We start from the raw sequence: 21399 nt of genomic DNA on the forward strand, positions 1-21399 counted from the left end.
TACTTTCCACTCTCTATCCTTTAGAATTTTGTGCTGTTTGCACGCAGTAACTTATTAAAAAAAATTTTTTTTTGGTAAAGCAAGTGAAGACACAGTAGGATTTCTACATGAAAGGACACTTAGTTGGCTTTCAAGTAGGCAACCTTTCAACTAATAAAATATTTAAAGGCATTTACAAATTCGGGTTGATGTCACATCTTCAGCTGGGTATGACTGTGGTTGGTTCAATTTTAGCATGCCATCGGTAAATTCATTTTCACCCATCCCTTCCCTTTGCTAGAGGAAGAACTTAATATAATGTGTTCCAAAAGTTACATTCAAATGGCAATAAAGAACTCAATAAAGAGAAGGAGGCAGAAGAGAGGACACCATTAGGACACAAACGTTTATGTGATTTTAGCCGTTACAACAGTAGTTCAGAAATAGCTCAAATGTTACATTGATGTCAATATTACAAAAAGAAAGGAAACCAAATGACAGGCAACAGTGAAGAGCACCAGAGATGCCGCGCACACACCTAGAGAAGACCATGCTTCTTTCCTTCGACTGCCACGAGATTTTCACCACTAAGCCCCCCTCCCCCGTGCTTTTCCTTCTCAGCTTTCCCTAACCCGCTTTACACCGCGAGCTTAAGCCTCGTCCTCGCCCTCCTCCTCCTCGAACTCGCCCTGCTCGTCGGCCGTGGCGTCCTGGTACTGCTGGTACTCGGACACCAGGTCGTTCATGTTGCTCTCGGCCTCGGTGAACTCCATCTCATCCATGCCCTCGCCCGTGTACCAGTGCAGGAAGGCCTTGCGCCGGAACATGGCCGTGAACTGCTCCGAGATGCGCTTGAACAGCTCCTGGATGGCCGTGCTGTTGCCGATGAAGGTGGCCGACATCTTGAGGCCGCGCGGCGGGATGTCGCACACGGCCGTCTTCACGTTGTTGGGGATCCACTCGACGAAGTAGCTGCTGTTCTTGTTCTGCACGTTGAGCATCTGCTCGTCCACCTCCTTCATGGACATGCGGCCGCGGAAGATGGCAGCCACGGTCAGGTAGCGGCCGTGGCGCGGGTCGCACGCGGCCATCATGTTCTTGGAGTCGAACATCTGCTGGGTCAGCTCGGGCACCGTGAGCGCGCGGTACTGCTGGCTGCCCCGGCTGGTGAGCGGCGCGAAGCCGGGCATGAAGAAGTGCAGGCGCGGGAAGGGCACCATGTTCACGGCCAGCTTGCGCAGGTCGGCGTTCAGCTGGCCCGGGAAGCGCAGGCAGGTGGTCACCCCGCTCATGGTGGCCGACACCAGGTGGTTGAGGTCGCCGTACGTGGGGGTGGTCAGTTTCAGGGTGCGGAAGCAGATGTCGTACAGCGCCTCGTTGTCGATGCAGTAGGTTTCATCTGTGTTTTCCACCAGCTGGTGCACCGACAGGGTGGCGTTGTAGGGCTCGACCACCGTGTCTGACACCTTGGGCGAGGGCATGACGCTGAAGGTGTTCATGATGCGGTCGGGGTACTCCTCCCGGATCTTGCTGATGAGCAGGGTGCCCATCCCGGACCCTGTGCCGCCCCCCAGCGAGTGGGTCAGCTGGAAGCCCTGCAGACAGTCACAGCTTTCTGATTCCTTCCTCACCACGTCCAGGACCGAGTCGACCAGCTCGGCTCCCTCTGTGTAGTGGCCCTTTGCCCAGTTGTTTCCAGCACCGCTCTGGCCTGCCAGAGGGAGAGACTTCGTAAGTCACTGAACTGGATTAAATTCTTTTTTTACCTTAAACCCCTTCATGTAGATCAATGAGTCAGTGTTAGGATTACTTCAGATTATCACCAAAATGACCAGACATTAAAATATGTGGTTATACATATAATTATAAATAAGAAAGGCTAGGAATACCTGACTATTAAGGCTGAAAGGCAAATTGTTTTAGCCGACACGAAGACTGAACTGGCACACACAACAGGGATGTTCTTCACACAGTAAGCTACTTTCTCCCTTGGGCAGTCATACACCCCTCCACCCTGAGCTGTCAAATGAGCCTCCCATGCCATCAGCCATGCCAGTCACTCACCAAACACGAAGTTGTCTGGCCTGAAGATCTGGCCGAATGGTCCAGACCTGACTGAGTCCATGGTGCCTGGCTCCAGATCCACCAGGATGGCCCGAGGTACGTATTTGTTACCTGTGGGGAACACAGCTGGACTTAGACACATAGGCAGAGAGCTCTAAAGAGAAAGGCTTTTCTCCTTTTTGCAGGCACTGCTCTTGTCCCCAACAAAGGACATAGGAGGGGCTCAAAGGCTTTCGTTGTGAACTGGGGAACCCATTGAAATCATGCAGTGTAAAGTGGGAATCCTGAATCCTAGAGTCCTCCCTCCCCTGGGGCCACACTCCTGGAGTTAGTCCTGGGGACTAGAGAGTAAAAAACTGAAGGGCGGCCTGGGGGGGCAGGTGTAAAGCAATTACCAGTGGCTTCGTTGTAGTACACATTGATTCTCTCCAGCTGCAAGTCACTGTCTCCATGGTAACTGCCAGTGGGGTCGATCCCATGCTCATCACTGATGACCTCCCAAAACTAAGACACAGAAAAAAGTTTGCATTTAGCCACGCCCGACCTCTCAGAGAGCTTGCGTCTCACAATGAAAAGCCCTCGACTCAGTTGCAAAAACCCAAACTTTCAGGCAGCGTGACCCGGCCCAGCCTCAAGGCTTGTATTTTACCGGGTGAGAAAGTTGAAATTGGGCGTTTCCCCGGCGAACAGCTGCTGGCGGCAGGAGGTGGGAGTCTCGTCGGGGCGGGGTCGAGGGGGGCAGCCAGCAAGCTGCGGGCTCCGGCGACTGCGGAATTGCGCGCTCAGAGTCGCAGCTGCGTGCGGCAGCAGGAGGCGGGCGCGGAGGGGGTGGGCTGGGGAGCAGGGACCGGAGGCAGCGGAAGGAGGGTGGTTTGGGATTCAAAGCACGTCCTGAGACCTCTAGACAATCGCTCTCCTCCCCTCCCCCACAGCTCGCCTGGGGTTCCAGCGGGTAAAACCACTTCTCCGGGAGTCTCTGCCCCTCCGGTAAACCCGCGCGCACAGCCTCGGGGACACACCCGAGCCTTCTCCAGGCACGCTTGCCTTGCCGAGTAAGGAGCAGGGAGGAAGCGGAGACCGAGGAGTGGCCGGGATTCCAAATGAGTTACAGCAAAAATGAAAGAGAGGTTCCTCCCCCCTCCAAGTCGCCTCCGAGCCCACGCCCCACACCGCCGCACAAAGCAGCCGGGAAGGTCTGTTCTTGGGGAACCCAGGGCCTGCTCAGGTCGAGGCTCGCTCCCGGGAACCCCGAGGGGCTGCAGGCGAAGGCACCCCACCACCCCCCGACCCCTCCCGGCGCGGCGCGCCCACCTTGGCGCCGATCTGGTTGCCACACTGGCCCGCCTGGATGTGCACGATCTCACGCATGGTGTTAGCTAGCTTCTTCTGGCCCTGGTCGGCGTCTGGTCAGTCTGTCCGTCCTCCCTTAAACACCCACTGTGGGGTCACCGGGAACGCGCTCGGGAACCGACTGGCTGAGAACGTCGGCCCGGCGGACTGGGCCTTTTATGCAGGGAGGGTGGGGCAGCCTGCGTAGGCCGCGCCCCCAGCCGGAGCCCCCCAGTCCCCTTCGCGCTAGCGCTCTCCAGGCCCAGCTGACGTAATGCTCCGAGCCCCAAGGACCATCCCGGGGGCTGGACATTGGGCCCGCAGCCAATCAGCACAGGCTTGCGGACCAGGCGAGGGCTGGGGGCTTAGGGTAGTAGGGTGGGGGCGTGGGCATTGTCTAGGACTTGGATGGGGGGAGGTGGAAGAGATGGGTACTGAGAATTGGGGGTAGGTGAGGGAACTGAGGGCGGGAGGTGGGCGAAGCTAGGGTAACCCTTGTGGTAGGCCGGTGATGGGGGGAGAGCTGGTACTAGATGGGGTGAGCAGGGAGACTGGAGCAGGTGGAGAGGCCCTCAGGTGCTCTGGAAAGGAGCGCACGGTGCTCCGGAGGCTGGCAGGTGGAAGGTTGAGGTGGAGGGCATATGTGGCAGGTTGCTCTGCCAGCGTTGATTGAGGCGCCCCCTCAGCCAACGGCCAGGGATCTCTAAGCTACCCGTCCCTCGTGAGACCACTGCCTCTTTCCCCAACCCTAGAAACCACCGACTGTCCAGCGGCCGAACCCCGGTCACACAGAGCCTTGGGACACACGCAAGCCCAGAGGAAAATCGTGTGTGATAAGGCTTTTGGGGTCTGAAGAACAGTGCCCCTGGACATCCAAAGCCCAGGAGCCCCAGGGGGCTCTCCACCCCTCCCCCAGCATCCACTAGCTCTCTCTTTTGTCTCTGTTAAGGGCTTCTGGCTTCCTCTCGCTTGCGGTTGCTGCATCCAGGGGTGGGGCGACCTCCGCGCCCCTCCAGCCCCACCCGACTCTCTCCAAGACTCCCCAGCTCCCTGGCTGGTACCAAAGACCCTTCCACCCCAGGGACTGGCTTTTGTTCCTTGGGAGTAGATGGGGTGGGTGTGGCTGTCCGCGCACTGGTACTGTCCAGTGGTCAGAAAGTGGGTGGGGTACGGGGGGCGGGGCTGCGGCAGAACAAAGGGCTCACAAATATGTGGGATACCTCTCACAACTGAGTATTTAAAAATCACACCCCAGGCACTCCTCCTGTCTGGATTTGGTTCATCTATTGTCCACTAAGGAGATGGGTTTCAAGGGTGATCATCGCCCGCTCCACCGCTAACACTCTTATCTTTCATCAGGTGCTGGACCCTGCTGCCTGCCTGCCACGAGGTCCCCAACCTTGGTGCTACTGCTTGGGGGTGAGGGACACGCCTAAAAACTGCGGCACAGCAAGGGAGAGGCCACCCGAGACCCTGACGCGTACAGAGCGCGTGCGCAGACTCTGAGCACTGACACTAAAATCCACAGTTTGTAGGTAGTCGAAGGAGATTATCTCTTTGTTACTTTTCGTGTGTACGTGTGTATTGGGGGCGGGGTGCGGAATCAGCTTATGTTTAAGGGTGAGAGTTGAAAGCGTGCATGAAATGTTTACTACGGACCTGGAACCTGACCCCTGCAATATAATGGGTGCAGGACCCTTCCCCTTGTCGACTCAGGACCGGTCGCCTGCAAGGTGACGTGACCCTTTTTCATCCGCTGGCGAGAAGGGCCGAATGACCCGGGTTCCCGTGGGGGAGCGGAGCCTGCAGCTGTTGAGTGAGACCCTCCCAGAACTATCAGCAAGCTGTCACCGCCTTTCTTTCCCGCTGGGAGGTGGAAGGGGGGCTTTCAACTCAATTCCAGTGCACAAAGAGAAACCAAGAGAACAAAAGCCCAGCCTCCCCCAGACACCCATGGCGCCCAGACTGAACCTTCAGAATTCCCCAGACGCGGCTTCCCTTCTTGGGGTTAGGAGGGGGTCGGGAGAGAGGCAGAGGAGCCGAAGGTCCGCCCACATGCCGCACTTGCGGGGTTCCAAGGACCCAGGACCCCGAGTTTCTAATCCAGCTCCTACAGATGCAGAAACGTCCAGGGTGAACGACTCCCGAGGTCACACAGCAAGTTAAAAACAGGGCTCAGTCTGCAATCCCGTCTTCCGGGCCCCTAGGCCTCGGGGAAGGGGGCCACGTTGGGGCCGCAAGAGCTGTGGTTGGTGTCAGCACCCGGACCTGGAGGGCGGCTGCGATGGGACCGAGGCGTGCGGGAAGGAACCCAGCGAGGGTGGCACCCGCGCCCAGTGTAGATGCTCACTGAGCGGTTAGCGCCTGGCTACCAGGGCCGAGGGGTAACCCTGGCGCGCGGGGCTCCAGGGGATCGGCTCCATGCCGGGAAATTTGAGCCGGCCTCCAGCCTCCCTCACCTAACGGTTTATTTTCTCAGCTTCGGTTTCAGAGCCAGATTTCCGCGGAGTGTCGGGTGAAAGCGTGAGCTCAAGATTATGTGGATAAAAGGACCCTTTCCTCTCGGGTTTACTTCGGGGGGAAAAGGCTTGGGATAGAGTGAGGCTGGAACTCGAAGCCCTTCCTTTCACACATTTGCGGGTACTGTCGCCCACCCCCAGCCGCTGCGAAGCTGGCATTCTTGTTCTCGGTTTTACATCTCCCCCTGCCTCCCCCCCACACCCCGCCCTTTTTGGATTTATGCTGCTGCACATTTTTATTTTCACAAGAAGCTGATTTTACGTTGGTGACAGCCAAACCTTTCAGTTTATCTGCTGATCCTTATCATTCTTATTCCGTATAGTTCCTGAGGAGAGGCTGGTGAGGGAAAGAGATCCGGCCGCATTTGCGTCTTCCAGCATTTCTTTTTGTGAATTACACAGAATTCCTCTCCATCTAGGTCATTGTATATCAGGCGTTAAAGGTGTCAGAACTGTGTATTTCACCATCACTTACAGGCTAAGTAGCTTTAATGATATGCTAATATTTCTAAATTTTCCCTTCACCAGAAGTTGTAGACATAACTTGGTGTAAAATAAAATTCAACATTTATTTTATGCATAACTGATTGTATGGCTGAGGTAGGATACCCCCTAAGCGATTAAAATTATATTTGCCCTCACAACATTGAGAGTATTTAAATGCAAATTCTCAAGTGATTTTGCATTTATCTATTAGTACACGTAGAGTCACTGTTTTAATTAATTGAAGTCTGATAGGGAGTACTGTACAGCTGAATTGGTAGTGAATTTTTAAAGCATTGTTTCCTTAAAGCAAGATTTTTTTGTTTTACACGCTTATTGAAATCACAAGACCTCTAGCTTTCGCATTTCCTTACTGCCTGTCTGCATTCACCACTTAATACACAGCTCCAAGCCCGGTTAGCCTAACAGCCTACTCCGCAGCGAGATGCACGCGGTTTCCTAGGCAACCGACACTTGGCCAATGAATGAAGAGAGATTGAAAGAGACCGCAAATCCATCATTATTTCCTTTTTCTTTTCTTTTCTTTTTTTTTTTTTTTTAACTCTTCCCAATACTCTCCAGCTAGAGGTATTGGAAAGCTACCAATCCTAACTTTTATGTAAAGAAGTCAAATGCCCAGGGGAAGGGGTCGCAGCCCTATGTTGTGACGGTGGGGAGAAGGTGGTGCGGGGGCTTCCTAGGCTCCACTGAGACCTGCGCTTTCTCGGCTTTGTCATTCTCTCTGTTCATATCCCACTGTCCTCCCCCCACTCCCAGGCCTTCCCCTCCCCTGATGAGAAGCCAGCAGTTCCCGGCAGAGTCGGCCCCGTGCTATTTGGTCCAAGGGTTGCGGGGCTGTGACTCTCAGAGCCCTTGACCTTCCGCAGTCGTGGGGCTCTGTGGGGACCAGCCGGCCCAGGTAACAAAAGAGTGGAATGAGCAGAGAAAATTGCGAGCCCGTGAATGCAGGGCACTGCGGAAATATTTACTTTTGTTCCTTGGTAAAGCTGGCTGCTTTCCCGTTGCCTGCGTTCGAATTTGGGTTAAAATGGCCTCAGTGCAGGCTGAGAGTGCTGAGCTTTCACGGAAGAGATTTGCCTTCTTTGTCATACAAATGCGCAGAGGGAGTAGAACCCGGCTTTCCAAGGCGCCGGCGCCCTTTTATAAGCAGCCCCTCCTCCCCCAGTGTATCAATGATCTGTAAGACTCTTAGGCTGGGGGAGGGCAAGCCAGAGAATGCTCGCTCTGTGAATCCTAGGTAAATGGCATCTCAGATACAGAGCCAGACTGTGCAAAAGCAGAAACACAGGAGTAGAGAGTACTCTTAAATGGGAACATTATAAACTACTAAGCTTGACAGGGTGCAGCTTGCAAGGTGCAGTCCATGCAGTAGACAAATTTATAAATAAAGCCCTAATGAAATGAATTGCACACAAGAAGATACATTCGGGAGCCATTTTAAGTGGCAGTGGCAGACTGCTGTGGATTCATGCGATGGCAGTTCTGTCACCACACCTTAGAAACTTCCACCAGCAGCTGCTGCTCACAAACAGCTAGGCAGCTCACAGTTTCTCTTCTACATGGGCCCCTAGACCTTTGCTTGCCATTTAAATAAAATTAAAACACTCATATTCAGATAGATACAGATACATATGGTAACCCCCTTGCCTCTTGGATTTGGATGCCTGGTGGACTTTAGCTATGTCTTCACAGAAGAAAGAAATAGGTCAGCTTCTGAACAGGAACTCTTCTCTTGACATGCCCAGCCTACTTTGGAGTGCCAGCGCATATTCTCCTTACGTTTTCAAGAAAATAATGCATTAAGGGAACCTACCTCTTTCAAAATAACCCAGAGGAGGGGTGCCTGAGTGGCTCAGTCCGTTAAGTGTCTGACTTGGGCTCATGATCTCACAACTCATGAGTTCTCATGAGTTCAAGCATGAGTTTGAGCATGAGTTCGAGTGTGAGTTCAAGCCCAGCATCAGGCTCTGTGCTAACAGCTCAGAACCTGGAGCCTGCTTCAGATTCTGTCTCCCTCTCTCTCTCCACCCTTCCCCCACTCCAGGCTCTGTCTCTCTCTCACTGTCTCAAAAATAAATAAGCATTAAAAAGTTTTTTAAAAATCCAAAATAACCCAGAGGAAAAACATTGTAACTTATTAAAAGATAAAGTTTTTCATACACACCCCAAAGAATTGAAAGTAGAGTTTTGAAGAGGTATTTGTAGGGGCGCCTGGGTGGCTCAGTTGGTTAAGCCTCTGACTTCAGTTCCGGTCATGGTCTCACAGTTTGTGAGCTGGAGCTCTGTGCTGACCATGCAGAGCCTGGAGCCTGCTTCGGATTCTGTGTCTTCCTCTCTCTGCCTTCCCCCATTCATGCTCTGTATCTCTCTCCTTAAAAAATAAACTTTAAAAAAAATTAAAGAAAAAAAGAAGAGGTATTTGTACACCCATGTTTGTAGCAGCATTATACACAACTTCAAAGAGGTGGAAGAACTTAAGTATTCATAGACAGATGAATAAATAAAATGTGGCATGCACATACAATGGAATATTACTCATCCTTTAAAAAAAAAAGGAAATTCTGACACGTGCTACAACATAGATGAACTTTGACGATATTATGCTAAGGAAATAAGCCAGTTATCAAAGGACAAATGCTGGATGATTTCATGTGTATGAGGTCCCTAGAATAGTCAAATTCATAGTCAGAAAGAATGGTGATTGCCAGGGGCTGAGGAGAGAGGATAATGGAGAGTTAGTGTCTAATGGGGACAGAGTTTCAGTTTTGCAAGATGAAAAGACTTCTGGAGATGGATGGTGGTGATGGATGTACAGCTTTTAGAGAATGTACTTCATGCCATTGAATTCACACTTAGTAGTGAATAAGATGGAAATTGTATGTTCTGTGCATTTTACCATAATTAAAAGTGAACTAAAAAAAAGATTGGTTTCTCAGTATCTCCTAAATATTAAGCGGCATTTTTTGTCTTGGTGCTAATATAGGACTCTACATTTCCCAATGAAAAATAAGTGGTGATAGATATCCTTTAATTTTTTTAATGTTTGTTTATTTTTGAGAGAGAGAGAATGCGCTAGCAGGGGAGGAGCAGAGAGAGAGACACACACAGAATCAGAAGCAGGCTCCAGGATTTGAGCTGTCAGCACAGAGCCCAACACTGGACTCGAACTCACAAACCCTGAGATCATGACCTGGGCAGAAGTTGGACACTTAACCAACTGAGCTACCCAGGAACCCAATAGGTAGATATCCTTAAAACCAATGTCAATATCATCATTTATTGCTCCTTCTGTTGCCAAGTAAACTGGGGGTTTGAGAGTGGGCGAGTGTTGCTTGCCCTAGGGGTTAGGTTTCTTTTTCTTTTTCTTTTTCTTTTTTTGAGAGAGAGACAGAGAGAAAAAGAGCATGTGAATGCACATGCTCACACAAGTTGGGGAGGAGCAGAGAGAGAGGAGAGAGAAAATCTCAAGCAGGCCCTGTGCTATCAGCATAGAGCCCTACCTGGGGCTTGATCCCATGAACCATGAGATCATGACCTAGGCAGAAACCAAGAGTCAGTCACGCATTTAACCCACTAAGCCACCCAGGCATCCCTGGGTTTTCATCTTTTATTGATAGTAGTTACCTAGGGGAGCAGAATATTCATTACTTGGGCAGAAGGCAGGGTTTCATGCTTTTTCTTCCTAATTTAGTCAGCGGTTTCCTGTCATCTCATCTACCATCTTGGGCCTGTCTGGTTTGATTAGCTTCTTGTGGAGTGCTGCCAGGACAGACTTTTGACCTTCCCATTAACTGGCCTTGACTTCCTCCTTGCTGACCTCCAGGTATCCTTGTAGAGCCTAGTCTAACACTTCCCCAGGCCAATATACTACTGACAGTGATATCAGACAACTAAACTCCTAATTGGATCTTGCTCATTCATCTCTATTAACTCCCTATAGCTTGTAGTGCATGGTCCGAATTCCTAGCATAGAATTCAAGTCTTTGGAATTTGGGTGTGATCCACCTTTTCTGTGTTTCCTGCCACCCTCCTGCCTAGACATGGTACATTCTAGAAGACTTGAACTTGCCCATTGCTTTCCTTTTTAGGTCATGTTGTCTGAGCCTCTGAGTCTCTGCTCATACTGTTCCATCAACCTGAAATGAACCTCTTCTCTTCTTCATCTGGTGACATTTCATTCATTCTTGATGATGCAGCTCAACCATCTGTGATATATCCTCTGGTTGCCTGAAACAATGAACTGTTATGCATACCCAGAAGTTTCTTCCTTCCTACTACAGGTTCTGCATTTATTACATTAAAGCAATGGTCACCAAGCTTATCCAGTAAAAAAAGAATAGTTGAGCATATATATATATATATGTTTATAAACTATATATGTGTATTGTTTTAAGTCAGTATTTTAAGGTGTATATACTTAGATTGAGATACATCATTAATGATATCAGGTGTTAATATTTCAAATACACTTTTCTGTAACTTTTAATCTTATTTTGGCCAACATCTTTTTTAAAAATATTTTTTAATGTTTATTTATTTTTGAGAGAGAGAGAAAGAGAGACAGAGCATGAGTGGGGGACAGGCAGAGAGAGAAGGAGACACAGAATCCGAAGCAGGCTCCACGCTCTGAACTGTCAGCATAGAGCTCTACGCAGTGCTCAAACTCACAAACCGTGAGATCAGGCTCAGACGCTCAACCAACTGAGCCACCCAGGCGCCCCTGTTTTGGCCAACATCTTGCCACACTGGAGTTCCTTGTGGTCCCTTTACCTGGCAGCGGGCCCGACTAAGAGCGTACATAAGCAGCAGAGTGTCAGCTCTGCTATTTCCTTATGTGTTCACATCATTAACATCACCTTCACTTCACCACTTCTTTGCTGTAGTGTTTCAAGTCCCTTGCCCAGTTGTGAAGATCAGTGGAGCAAAATCTAGGTAACATGGTCAGCAAACTACTGTCAATTCCTCCTTTATGAACCTCCCTTTCTACAGAATGATTCATGACATGTGACCCAAAGACATAAGCATCCTGTGAGGACACCAGTGTCATTTGAACATTTATTTAAAGAGTAATTTATTTTGGGGGGTGCCTGCGTGACACAGTTGGTTGAGTGTCAGACTCTTGATTTTAGCTCAGGTCATGATCTCACAGTTCATGGGATCGGGCCCCACAACAGGCTGTGTGCTGACAGCAGGAGCCTGCTGGGATTCTTTCCTTCCCTCTCCCTCTGCCCCTCCCCCACTCTTGCGTGTGTGTGTGTGTGTGTGTGTGTGTGTGTGTGTGTGTGTATGCACACATGCACTTTCTCTCTCTCAAGATACATAAATAACCGTTTAAAAACCAGTAATTTAGGGGCGCCTGGGTGGCGCAGTCGGTTAAGCGTCCGACTTCAGCTAGGTCACGATCTCGCGGTCCGTGAGTTCGAGCCCCGCGTCAGGCTCTGGGCTGATGGCTCAGAGCCTGGAGCCTGTTTCCGATTCTGTGTCTCTCTCTCTCTCTCTACCCCTCCCCCGTTCATGCTCTGTCTCTCTCTGTCCCAAAAAATAAACGTTGAAAAAAAAAAAACCAGTAATTTATTTCCATAGGAAATAAGTATAAAAAAGAGTTCTCATAGTTTCTTTTCACACTACAAAGGATGCCCTTGCCTGCCCCACTCTGAGATTTCTAGATTAGATTAGAACTAGTTCCATACATGCCTCAGTTTCCCACTGGTTTGTGACTCCTTGGTGGTAGGGACCATACTATGTCTGATTAGCCTTTGTATCTCCTACACTAAGTATAGGCAAACAACAAATAGTCCTTGAGCAAATAAAATACTTCAAACAGACGGTAACCAGAAAAAAACAAAAAACAAAAAAACCCAGCTCTTTTCTAACCTGAAGCAGGAGCAGGCTATTCTGCAGGTAAGTAGTACGAAACTATCCTTCTCCTTCTTCATCATTACCTCCTAGCCCAGCCAGGCCGAGTCCCATCTTTCCCAGACCATGCTGTTCCAGCAGGATGGTTGATACTGTAGGGTCCAGAAAATGAGGGCTTCTCTGGAATGATCTTCCAATTCCCTACAAGCAGCTGCCCAGCCCTTCTCTTGCATTTCCACACTCTCTTATCCACATTGGTAATGCATGACTGAGATCCCTGGTTAAGCCTACCTAATACGGCAGAAAGGAAGGAGAGAAGGAAATCATTCCTTAGAAATCAGCATTGTTTGATTGATTGTCTCCTATTTCTCACCATATAAATCAGGGGACTTAATCAGACAACTATCTTCATGAGCAGGTTTGGAGATGACAGAACAAAGTGGTTTTCTCCCTCCTGAATGAGGAAAGGAGGAGGAGACACAAAACTGCAAATCCCATCTTTCATGAACCAGGGGAAAGATGAAACAGTCAATATCAACTTTCTGGATCTCATTGGTAAAGAAAGAGTCCTTTGGGCAACGCAGAAAAAAGATCAAGTCATTCATAAAGGTGGGAAACAAAAATCACAGTTGTCCCAGATTTTCCCAAACAATATTGGATGCTAAAAGATAATAGAACAATTTTTTTTAAGTTTATTTATTTATTTTGAGAGAGAGAGCATGAGCAGGAGAGGGGCAGTGAGAGAAAAAGAGAGAGAGAATCCCAAGCAGGCTCAGTGCTGTGAGCACAGAGCCCAATGCGGGGCTCAAACACATGAACTATAAGATTATGACCTAAGCCAAAACTGAGAGTCAGAAGCTTAACCAACTGAACCACCAGGCATCCCAATAATAGGACAATTCTCATGAAATTTTCAAACACAGTATGCCCCAATATTTGTTTATCCAGTTACACTGCCTTTTAATTTTAAAGGTAACAAGTATTTTTGAACATAGAAGAACTAAGGAAATATAGTATCTGTGAGTCATTTTGTGGGGGAAAAAGGGGATCCTAAAGAATGTAGAAACAGATCTTAGAAAGGTTGGCTTTTTAATAGCTTGTGACCTAAGCGATAATGGTACGTCTGAATATAGTCTGGAAACAAATATGGAAATCCTTCAGAGAGGGGGAAATTCTACTCTTTCAGTGAAGGATGTTGCAAATGCTATTCCAGGATGCTGGTGGTGACCCTGGCTGATGACCTGAGGCTGACCAATCTCCCACAAATTGGAGCTATTACCGCCTCCCAGGGAATTGGTTGTTGGCCAGTTTATTCAGGAAGCTACTTCTGCCACAAAGAGCAGAAGATTATCAAATGATGGAAAAGCAGATCGCACAGACGTTCAAAATATCTCGTGAAAAAATAAATAAAAAAATAAAAAATAAAATCCTAAACAAACTGTAAGATTTTTATTTTATTTTATTTTATTTTATTTTGTTTTGCTTTATTTTATTATTATTATTTTATCTCTTAGGGTTAGTGATTTGGTATCCTTTGGATATATGCCCAGAGGTGGAAAATTGTAAGATTTTAGACAGAAGATCAAAGCAACAAAGGTGCCTTTTGAACTCACTATGCAAAATAAGAGTGTCTGAGGTGAGAGGGTTTAGTGACACAAAGGGTTGGAAGAAAGGAATCCTGTGGCAGCAGAAAATTCTGTTTCTTTGACAACAAAAGACAAATGCCATGTATGGGGAAGTCAAAACTCTATAAAAACATCATGTTTTTCTAAGGAATGTTAGAAAACTTTCAGAGAGAAAAGTATGTTGTAATGAAGCTGACCTAGCAAAAGATGATGTCTAAACTCCACCAGGCTAAAGAAGAAGATGACCAAATAGAAGAGAAACATGGAGCTGTTATTGTGGGAAAATGACTGGAAAAGGAACACTCTGAGCTCAGTGGACCAACAAAATCATATGAGAACTCTTAGAAAGATGTCTAAAAAGCCTTGCTTGCAGAGGGAAGGAAATTGAAACTTTAAATAATTACATTTTGCAATTGAAACAGAGAGATCATTGGAATGGGATTTTTTTTTTTTTTTTTAATCAGAGAAGGAAGAAGATAAAGTGCTCATAGACGAATCTTTGCTAAATCCTTTGTTTCCAACGTGAGCTGAGTGGTGAGGGGTCATTTAGGCATGCCGTTCGGCCATAATTCTGCTGGAAAACAAAAGAAGAAACCTTGCAGCAGAAAATACAGATCCTTAATGATCTCTAACTAGAGAAAGACTTGTTTCTGAAAAAGGCCCTGATTCATGGTTGGTATAAATAGGAAAAGAAACAACAGAAACTACCAGCTGCAGAAGTGAAAAGTTACAAGCAGGGGAATGAAGACATGTTGAATGAATTATGACCAGACTGTTCTTCATGGTGAGAAAGCTCACGACAGCTGGCCCACTGTCCTTCTGGAGAGGATGGGGAAATACGCCAGAGCCTGGAACAGAAATTCACACAGCTAAACCAGGACCCGCAGAGAGAAATCCTTTTCACCATGCTTCTCTTCTCCACTCACTGAATTGAGGCATATACCAGCTGTGCCCAGTACCCACATGGATGATGTATCCATAGCTCCGAATTTCTCTTCTCTTCTCTTCTCTTCTCTTCTCTTCTCTTCTCTTCTCTTCTCTTTTCTCTTCTCTTCCAAAATTTCCTAGGACATAGGCTTCAGGAGCCTTCATCAATAAACCCAAGAAACTCTTCCCTTTTATAGTGATGACTATCAAAGGTAATGCTGGTGTCAGAGAACACGGACTTTCAATAAGAAGATGCCACAGAGTCCACTTGGACACCTCATCACTGTGGGGGGGGCCTCTGCGTCTTCGTCCACATCTCATTCTTATGGGGCTTCTCCTCCAGACTTAGGGAATACTGCAAAATTGAAGCAGGCTTTCCCCTGGACCCAGGGACGTGTCTTTTGGCCCTGAAGAGAGTCCACCTTTTCGAATCGAGGCCCTCACATACTCCTCTCCTGACCTGAAAAGACCACTCCACCCTCGGTCCAGCCCAGGACCAGGGACTATTGTCTCCACCTTCTGTGAGATTCAGGAATGTCTTCGGGTCCAGATTCGACCCTCCTCTCATGGCTGGTCACGGGATGACTCACAGGCCTCGTCAGACCTTCATCGTGACAACAAACAGACTGTTGGAAACATTCCCCATGCTTCAAACCCATTTTCGTTGTACTACTTTTATTAAATTTTTTATTTGCTTAGGCTGACCTAAACAAAATGTGCATTTTGATCTGCAAATGAAGAAGACTCTGAAGATGAAGTCGCCTGCAGTACGACCCAACTGTTTTGTTTTGGTTACTATCATTTGAGTGATTAGTGAATTATTGTAAATGTTATGAAAACATTATGCAAATGAACTACCTTTAATATATATTTTTAACGTTCAGAAATGTTAAGGTACTGTGGGGTGCCTGGGTGGCTCAGTCAGTTTTAAGTGTCTGACTCTTAATTTTGGCTCAGGTCATGATTGTATGGTTCATGGGCTCAAGCCCCACATCCGGCTCTGCGCTGACAGTGTGGAGCCTGCTTGGGATTCTCTCTTCCTCTCTCTGCCCCTCCCTCCCTCCCTCTCTCTCTCTCTCTCTCTCTCTCTCAAAATAAATAAATAAATAAATAAATAAATAACATTAAAAAAGAAAGAAAGAAATGTCAAGGTACTCTAAATTGGAGAAAAGAAGGGTTTCTATAAACTGAAGTGCAGTGAGGAGGTCTGCACCTCCACTAATTTCCTCACTCAAGAAATCAGTGATCTGGAGTGGCAGCACACGTGACTTGTTTCTTTGTACGAGTTGTTGTCTTTATCCTAGAAATGGTTTGAAATCATATGTGTTCCTGACAGTGGTGGCACACTGCCACTTTAAAGGTGCATGGATTTCTCTGACCCTATATTCCTCAGGATCAGAAGAACCCAGGGAGAGTGGGTTATGTCACAATGGGAGGTGAGGTTGGGAAAACAGTGCTTGCCTCACAGTGCTTCCCAAAGCCACCTTTGGTTCCAGGTGTAGACCAGGTATGACATACTAGTGCTTTCTCTAGATGTGCAAAGAGGCCCGGTGGACTTCCAAGGAAAATGGGCTCTGGCCTCCTCCTCCAGGTGAACTAGGAAGCCCAGTGTAGGACCCTCAGGGCCTTTGGAAGCACAGGTGACCCTTGAACACCACGGGTTTGAACTGTGTGGGTCCGCTTACATGTGGATTTTCTTTCCAATAAATACAGTGCCATACTGTCAATGTATTTTCCCTTCCTTATAACTTTTTTAAAATTTCTTTTATGTTTATTTATTTTTGGGAGAGAGAGAGAGAGATAGAGAGAGAGCTGTCAGCACAGAGCCTGATGCGGGGCTCGAACTCACAAACTGCAAGATCATGACCTGAGCTGAAATCGGACGCTTAACCGACTGAGTCACCCAGGCGCCCACCCCCCCCCTTATAATGTCCTTAATAACATTTTCTTTTTTCTAGCTTACTTTATTATAAGAATACAGTATATGATACATAGAACATACAAAACATGTGTTAATCGACGGTTTATGTTCTTGGTAAGGCTTCTAGTTAAGAGCAGGCTGTTAGTAGTTACATTTTTGGGGAGTCCCTAACCCCTGTGTTGCTCAAGGGTCAACTGCGTTGTCTTACAGCCTGGCACACCCAGTTCGTCCTTTAAAACAACGTTAGAGGCCATCAAGCTCATCCAACAAATATGTACTGTGTGTCAAGCACTGTTCTAGGCGCCAGAAAGATAGCAGTGCATGAATCAGGCGTGAATCACTGCCCCCCGGGGACGGACACTGCAGTTAGCCTTGCCAACTGAAACGTACAGTTCTTCAAGTCTGCAGTTTCCTGCCTTTGTGTTCTTTCTTATTTCCTTCCCCCTTCATTAGTTTTTTTCATCCCTGTCTTGATTCTTTTCCATAACCTCTTTGCTAAATAGCATGTGTGATGAGGGGGTAATTAAAGGTTACAAAGGACTTAGGTGATACTATAATAAAAGAGTGTCTGGGATGGCTTTATTAGACAGGTGCAGCCAAGGTTATCTGAATCTCACTGCCACATTCAGTAATGACACTGCTCCAGCCTCCAATATGGCTCCACACCCCTCACACCCCCCACCATCTTTTCTCTTTCCTTCCCTCTTTTTCTCTATCTGAATGACTGTAGATTACCTGGTATAGGAAAATTAGTGACTGATTCTAGGATTTCATTCAAAACAAGCAAAGAATCTGACAGCCTAAACGTTGGTGTCTTTAGTTATTAAAGAATCATTACTAGAGTGACCTCTAATTTGCTAAGAAAATAGTGTTGGAAACCCCAAATTAAACAGTGCTCCCCACCACCACCACCAAAAAAATAATACTAATAAGTAAAAAAAATTACTCCTTTATTGAACAGCTATAGCCAGGAAAGGGTGAAGTTCAATGCTAAATGAATTCCATCCTCGGGGCTCATCCACAGGTAATACCACACAGAGAGACAAAGGTCAATATTTTACCAGACATACTTACTCATTGTCAGGTTAGCCAGTGGGAGGGTTGGAAGGTAGGTCCTCTTATTAGGCGACTATTTTTACAGTGACAAATGGATTCAGAACACAACACAAGGCAGCTGAATTCACTAGGAAGGAGCTGCCTGACTGAATTTGCTTTCTCAGCCTTTCACCGACCAGCTGTGAGACCTTGAACAAGCCAGCCACCTGCCCCTGCAGTGCATCTTCAGTGCAGTTTCATCTGTAGGTGGGAATAATAAGAATAGTAACGTGCTTTCCTGAGATGAGATAATGCCGCCGTGTGCTCTGAACTCCTCTCAGGTTGGCACCCAGGGGTCCCGGAGTGTTATCACAGCCATGGTGTGACACCTCCCCCACAGCCTGCAGAACTGCACGCTGAATCTTACGTTGTCTATATTCTTCCATACCCTTCTCCTGCACCAGTGGAACACAGATTGGATGAAAAATTGTTCATTTAGTGTCATTGATCTTTGCTATTTTTCTTCCCAGCCCCCCCCCCCAAACAATTGTCAATCTTTAGTTATCAAGAGTTGCTATTGCAGAGAGAGGGTAGGTGCGTTATTTTACCAAACTTGCAATTTTATTGCACGTGAGCATGTGTGTTAACAAGCAAACTGCACGTGGCTAACGCCAGTTCTGCCTCACCTTCAGGCCTGTTTTCTGCAATGGAGGCGCCTCGCTAATCTTACGTGTGTGAAATGTTCACATTGTCTTTCCTTTTTTTTTTGTATAAAGTTTATTTTATTTATTTTGAGAGAGAGAGAGAGAGAGAGAGAGAGATGAATCAGGGAGGAGCAGAGAGAGAATCCTAAGCAGGCTCTGTCTGAGCTGTCAGTGTGTGGCTCGAATGTGAGATCATGACCTGAGCCGAGATCAAGAGTTGGTCGCCCAACTTACTGAGCCATGGGTCACCCCTATATTGTCCTTCTTTTTAATAAACTGTCACCTTAATCTATATTGCCATAAGTAAATGTAAGACTTAATACCATGGTCCCTGCCACATTTCTACACATAATTCAGCTCAAATGTTAGTTAATAAGTGACTTAATGACTTCTACCTTTTCAGGTCTTTCCATCTACTATGCTTTATTTTTTTTCCATTTGGTATGCACACTTTTCCCCTATAATCCCTGTAATCAGTACCTCTTAAAAATTTTATTTTAATGTTTATTCATTTTTGAGAGACAAAGAGACAGAGTGTGAGCAGGGGAGTGGTAGAGAGAGAGGGAGACATAGAATCTGAAGCAGGCTCCAGTCTCTGAGCTGTTAGCACAGAGACCAATGAGGGGGTCGAACCCACGAATTGTGAGATCATGACCTGAGCCGAAGTCAGACGCTCAACTGACTGAGCCACCCAGGTGTCCCTATCCAGCACTTCTGTATGATACTTTCAGACTCCTGTTCCGGTCAAACCCCAAGTCCTTCCTCCATCCATAAAGGGTGCTTTCTTACTGTAAGAGAGATGGGTTGTTTGGGTGTGCAGGCTTGCCCTGAGTTTGACTTCGGGATGAAATCAGGCCATGCCGCCTCCACATCACTCACTACACTCTCTGTGTCTCTCTGCATGGGACTTAGGGGCAATTTAGAGAGTTTCCTGTCCCTGCAGCAAGAACCCTGGTGCGAGAGGTGTGCCGTTCTTCTGTGAAGTCTGCACTGGGGGAGTATGAAAGTCCAGTTGGAAAAGCTGAGCCCTCAGAACACAGAACGTTTGCAGGCACAACACTTACAGAAAAGATGTATGTGTAAGGCTTAGATCTGCAAACAAACCCTTAGAGCTCTACGTCACTGCACTCCCAGAAAGTCTCCATGTTCCCATGTTCAGTGTTTGTATATTGCACTTTGAAGCCCACTTTGCTATATGAGGGGGTGGCGGAGCAAACCCCCCTGGGTCTCAAATGCAAAATCAGGGATTCTTTTGGCCCCAGCCTCCAGCCACAAGGCTCGGAGCCCGCGGGGTGAGCACTGCGAGGAGCCCACAGAGCTTCTTGTGATTTGTTGCGGGTTGGAGTGGGGGGAGGGGCCTTTTCCATAAAAGTCTACTTCAGGGTGCAGTGGGATGGGTGCTGGTGACCACGTGAGGGGTTTTCATTTGCAGCCGGGAGAAGACAGCACACACTGCCATAGAAGCCGGGTTACAGATCCTCTAGCTTATGCCTTTATCAACTATTTGAGTTACCAATTATTAGATTCTACCACGACTTTATGAAGGCCTGTACCATGAGCCCTCTGGGCCCTACCTTAGCAATGACATTTTGAAAGGTAAAAGAAGAGACAGAGAATGTGCTTCCTCCCCTCTAGTGTCGGCTCCCACTGGCTGCAAGAATTTCTGTGGTTTGCATCTGGGAAGGAGCGATCGGCAGGAGGGCAGGATTTGGGCAGCTGCTTGCCCATCCTTCAGCCCTCAGATGGACTTCGATCCAGGAATGGCACAGCATCCATCCAGGAGGATATGGGTCTTTTCCCCATGGGCTAGTCAACAGGTGCGTTGGGGTTGTATTCCATGCAGACAAGTGCCATTGGTGTTGGAATTGTTATTGGACTAGACATTAGGTCCAGTTAGAGGCCTGGAAGCAATGGGGCAGGCCGGGCAGGATACAGGAGAAGCAATAGGTCACAGGAGTATGTGACAAAGTTAAGTATGTTGTTACATTCTCTTTAACCTGGAGGGAAGCCTTAAATATACTTACAAGGGGAGCCCATAATGCATGAATGAAGAAGAGCAGAGTGGGAAAAACATCAGGTTTGGAATCAAATTTTGTAATTAAATGGTGAACCCAAGGAAGATTAGTACCTCCCTATACTGGTAGTGTGAGCACTTAACGGCCCTGAGCAGAGTTCCAAACGCGTGGTAGGCACCGTTGATTGGTAACTACTATCCTCGTTCTATTATGGGATGGGGGATCATCCAATGTGCCAAATGCTTGGGAAGAAAATCTTGGTGTCAGAACTGAGAACGAGAACATGCATTTTAATGCTGTAGAGAGGAAAGAAAAGTACAAAGGAGTTAATTAAGCAGGTTAAATGGGAAAGGCACAGACTGACTTCTCCTCTTGACTCAATGTCTGCGGGCCTGTGAGCAAGTCACTCTTTGACCTCTGGGGCACCTGGGTGGCTCAGTTGGCTGAGCTTCCAACTTCACCTCAGGTCATGATCTAATGGCTTGTGAGTTGGAGCCCCATGTCGGGCTCTGTGCTGACAGCTCAGAGCCTGGAGCCTGCTTCAGATTCTGTGTCTCCTCTCTCTGCCCCTACCCCACTTGTGCTCTGTCTCTTTCTTTCTCTGTCTCAAAAATGAAATAAACATTGAGCTTTTTTTTTAACTGTTTGACCTCTTGATGAGACGGTCAGTTCTCCTCGTGGTGCTGCTGTCAGGGCTAGAGGGAACTCAGCAAGCAGTTAACAATTGCTAAGCAGTGATTCTTCCTGCCCTGAGAAGCTGCGCATGGTGGGCTTGTGTCCACAGCTTCCAGAGCGGTGTCCAGAAAGTGGGCTTTTGGAGATGAAGTTGATTCAGAAGCTAGGAGAACTGTAAAATGGGGTCATTCTAGAGTCGATAATTTGTTACTTGTTCTGGGTTCTTGGAGGAGGACCTGTTATATT

The 21399-nt window shown here is 47.6% G+C and overlaps 1 protein-coding gene across 1 annotated transcript; it reads right to left on the reverse strand.

The window, feature by feature from the left end:
- Positions 1 to 600: 600 nt before the first annotated feature.
- On the reverse strand, positions 601 to 3458 carry LOC124528698 (tubulin beta-2B chain). Its single transcript, XM_047102454.1, has 4 exons — positions 3355 to 3458; positions 2439 to 2547; positions 2044 to 2154; positions 601 to 1690 (listed from the first exon to the last, which is right to left on the reverse strand). Exons 1-4 carry the CDS (start codon positions 3409 to 3411, stop codon positions 630 to 632), a joined length of 1338 nt encoding a protein of 445 aa, XP_046958410.1. The 5' UTR covers positions 3412 to 3458; the 3' UTR covers positions 601 to 629.
- Positions 3459 to 21399: the final 17941 nt, after the last annotated feature.

The sequence above is a fragment of the Lynx rufus genome, unplaced genomic scaffold, assembly GCF_022079265.1.
Source record: "Lynx rufus isolate CCGP_SWC_20201006 ecotype Redwood Valley unplaced genomic scaffold, mLynRuf1.p SCAF_6, whole genome shotgun sequence".
In the NCBI taxonomy this organism is placed as follows: Eukaryota; Metazoa; Chordata; class Mammalia; order Carnivora; family Felidae; genus Lynx; species Lynx rufus.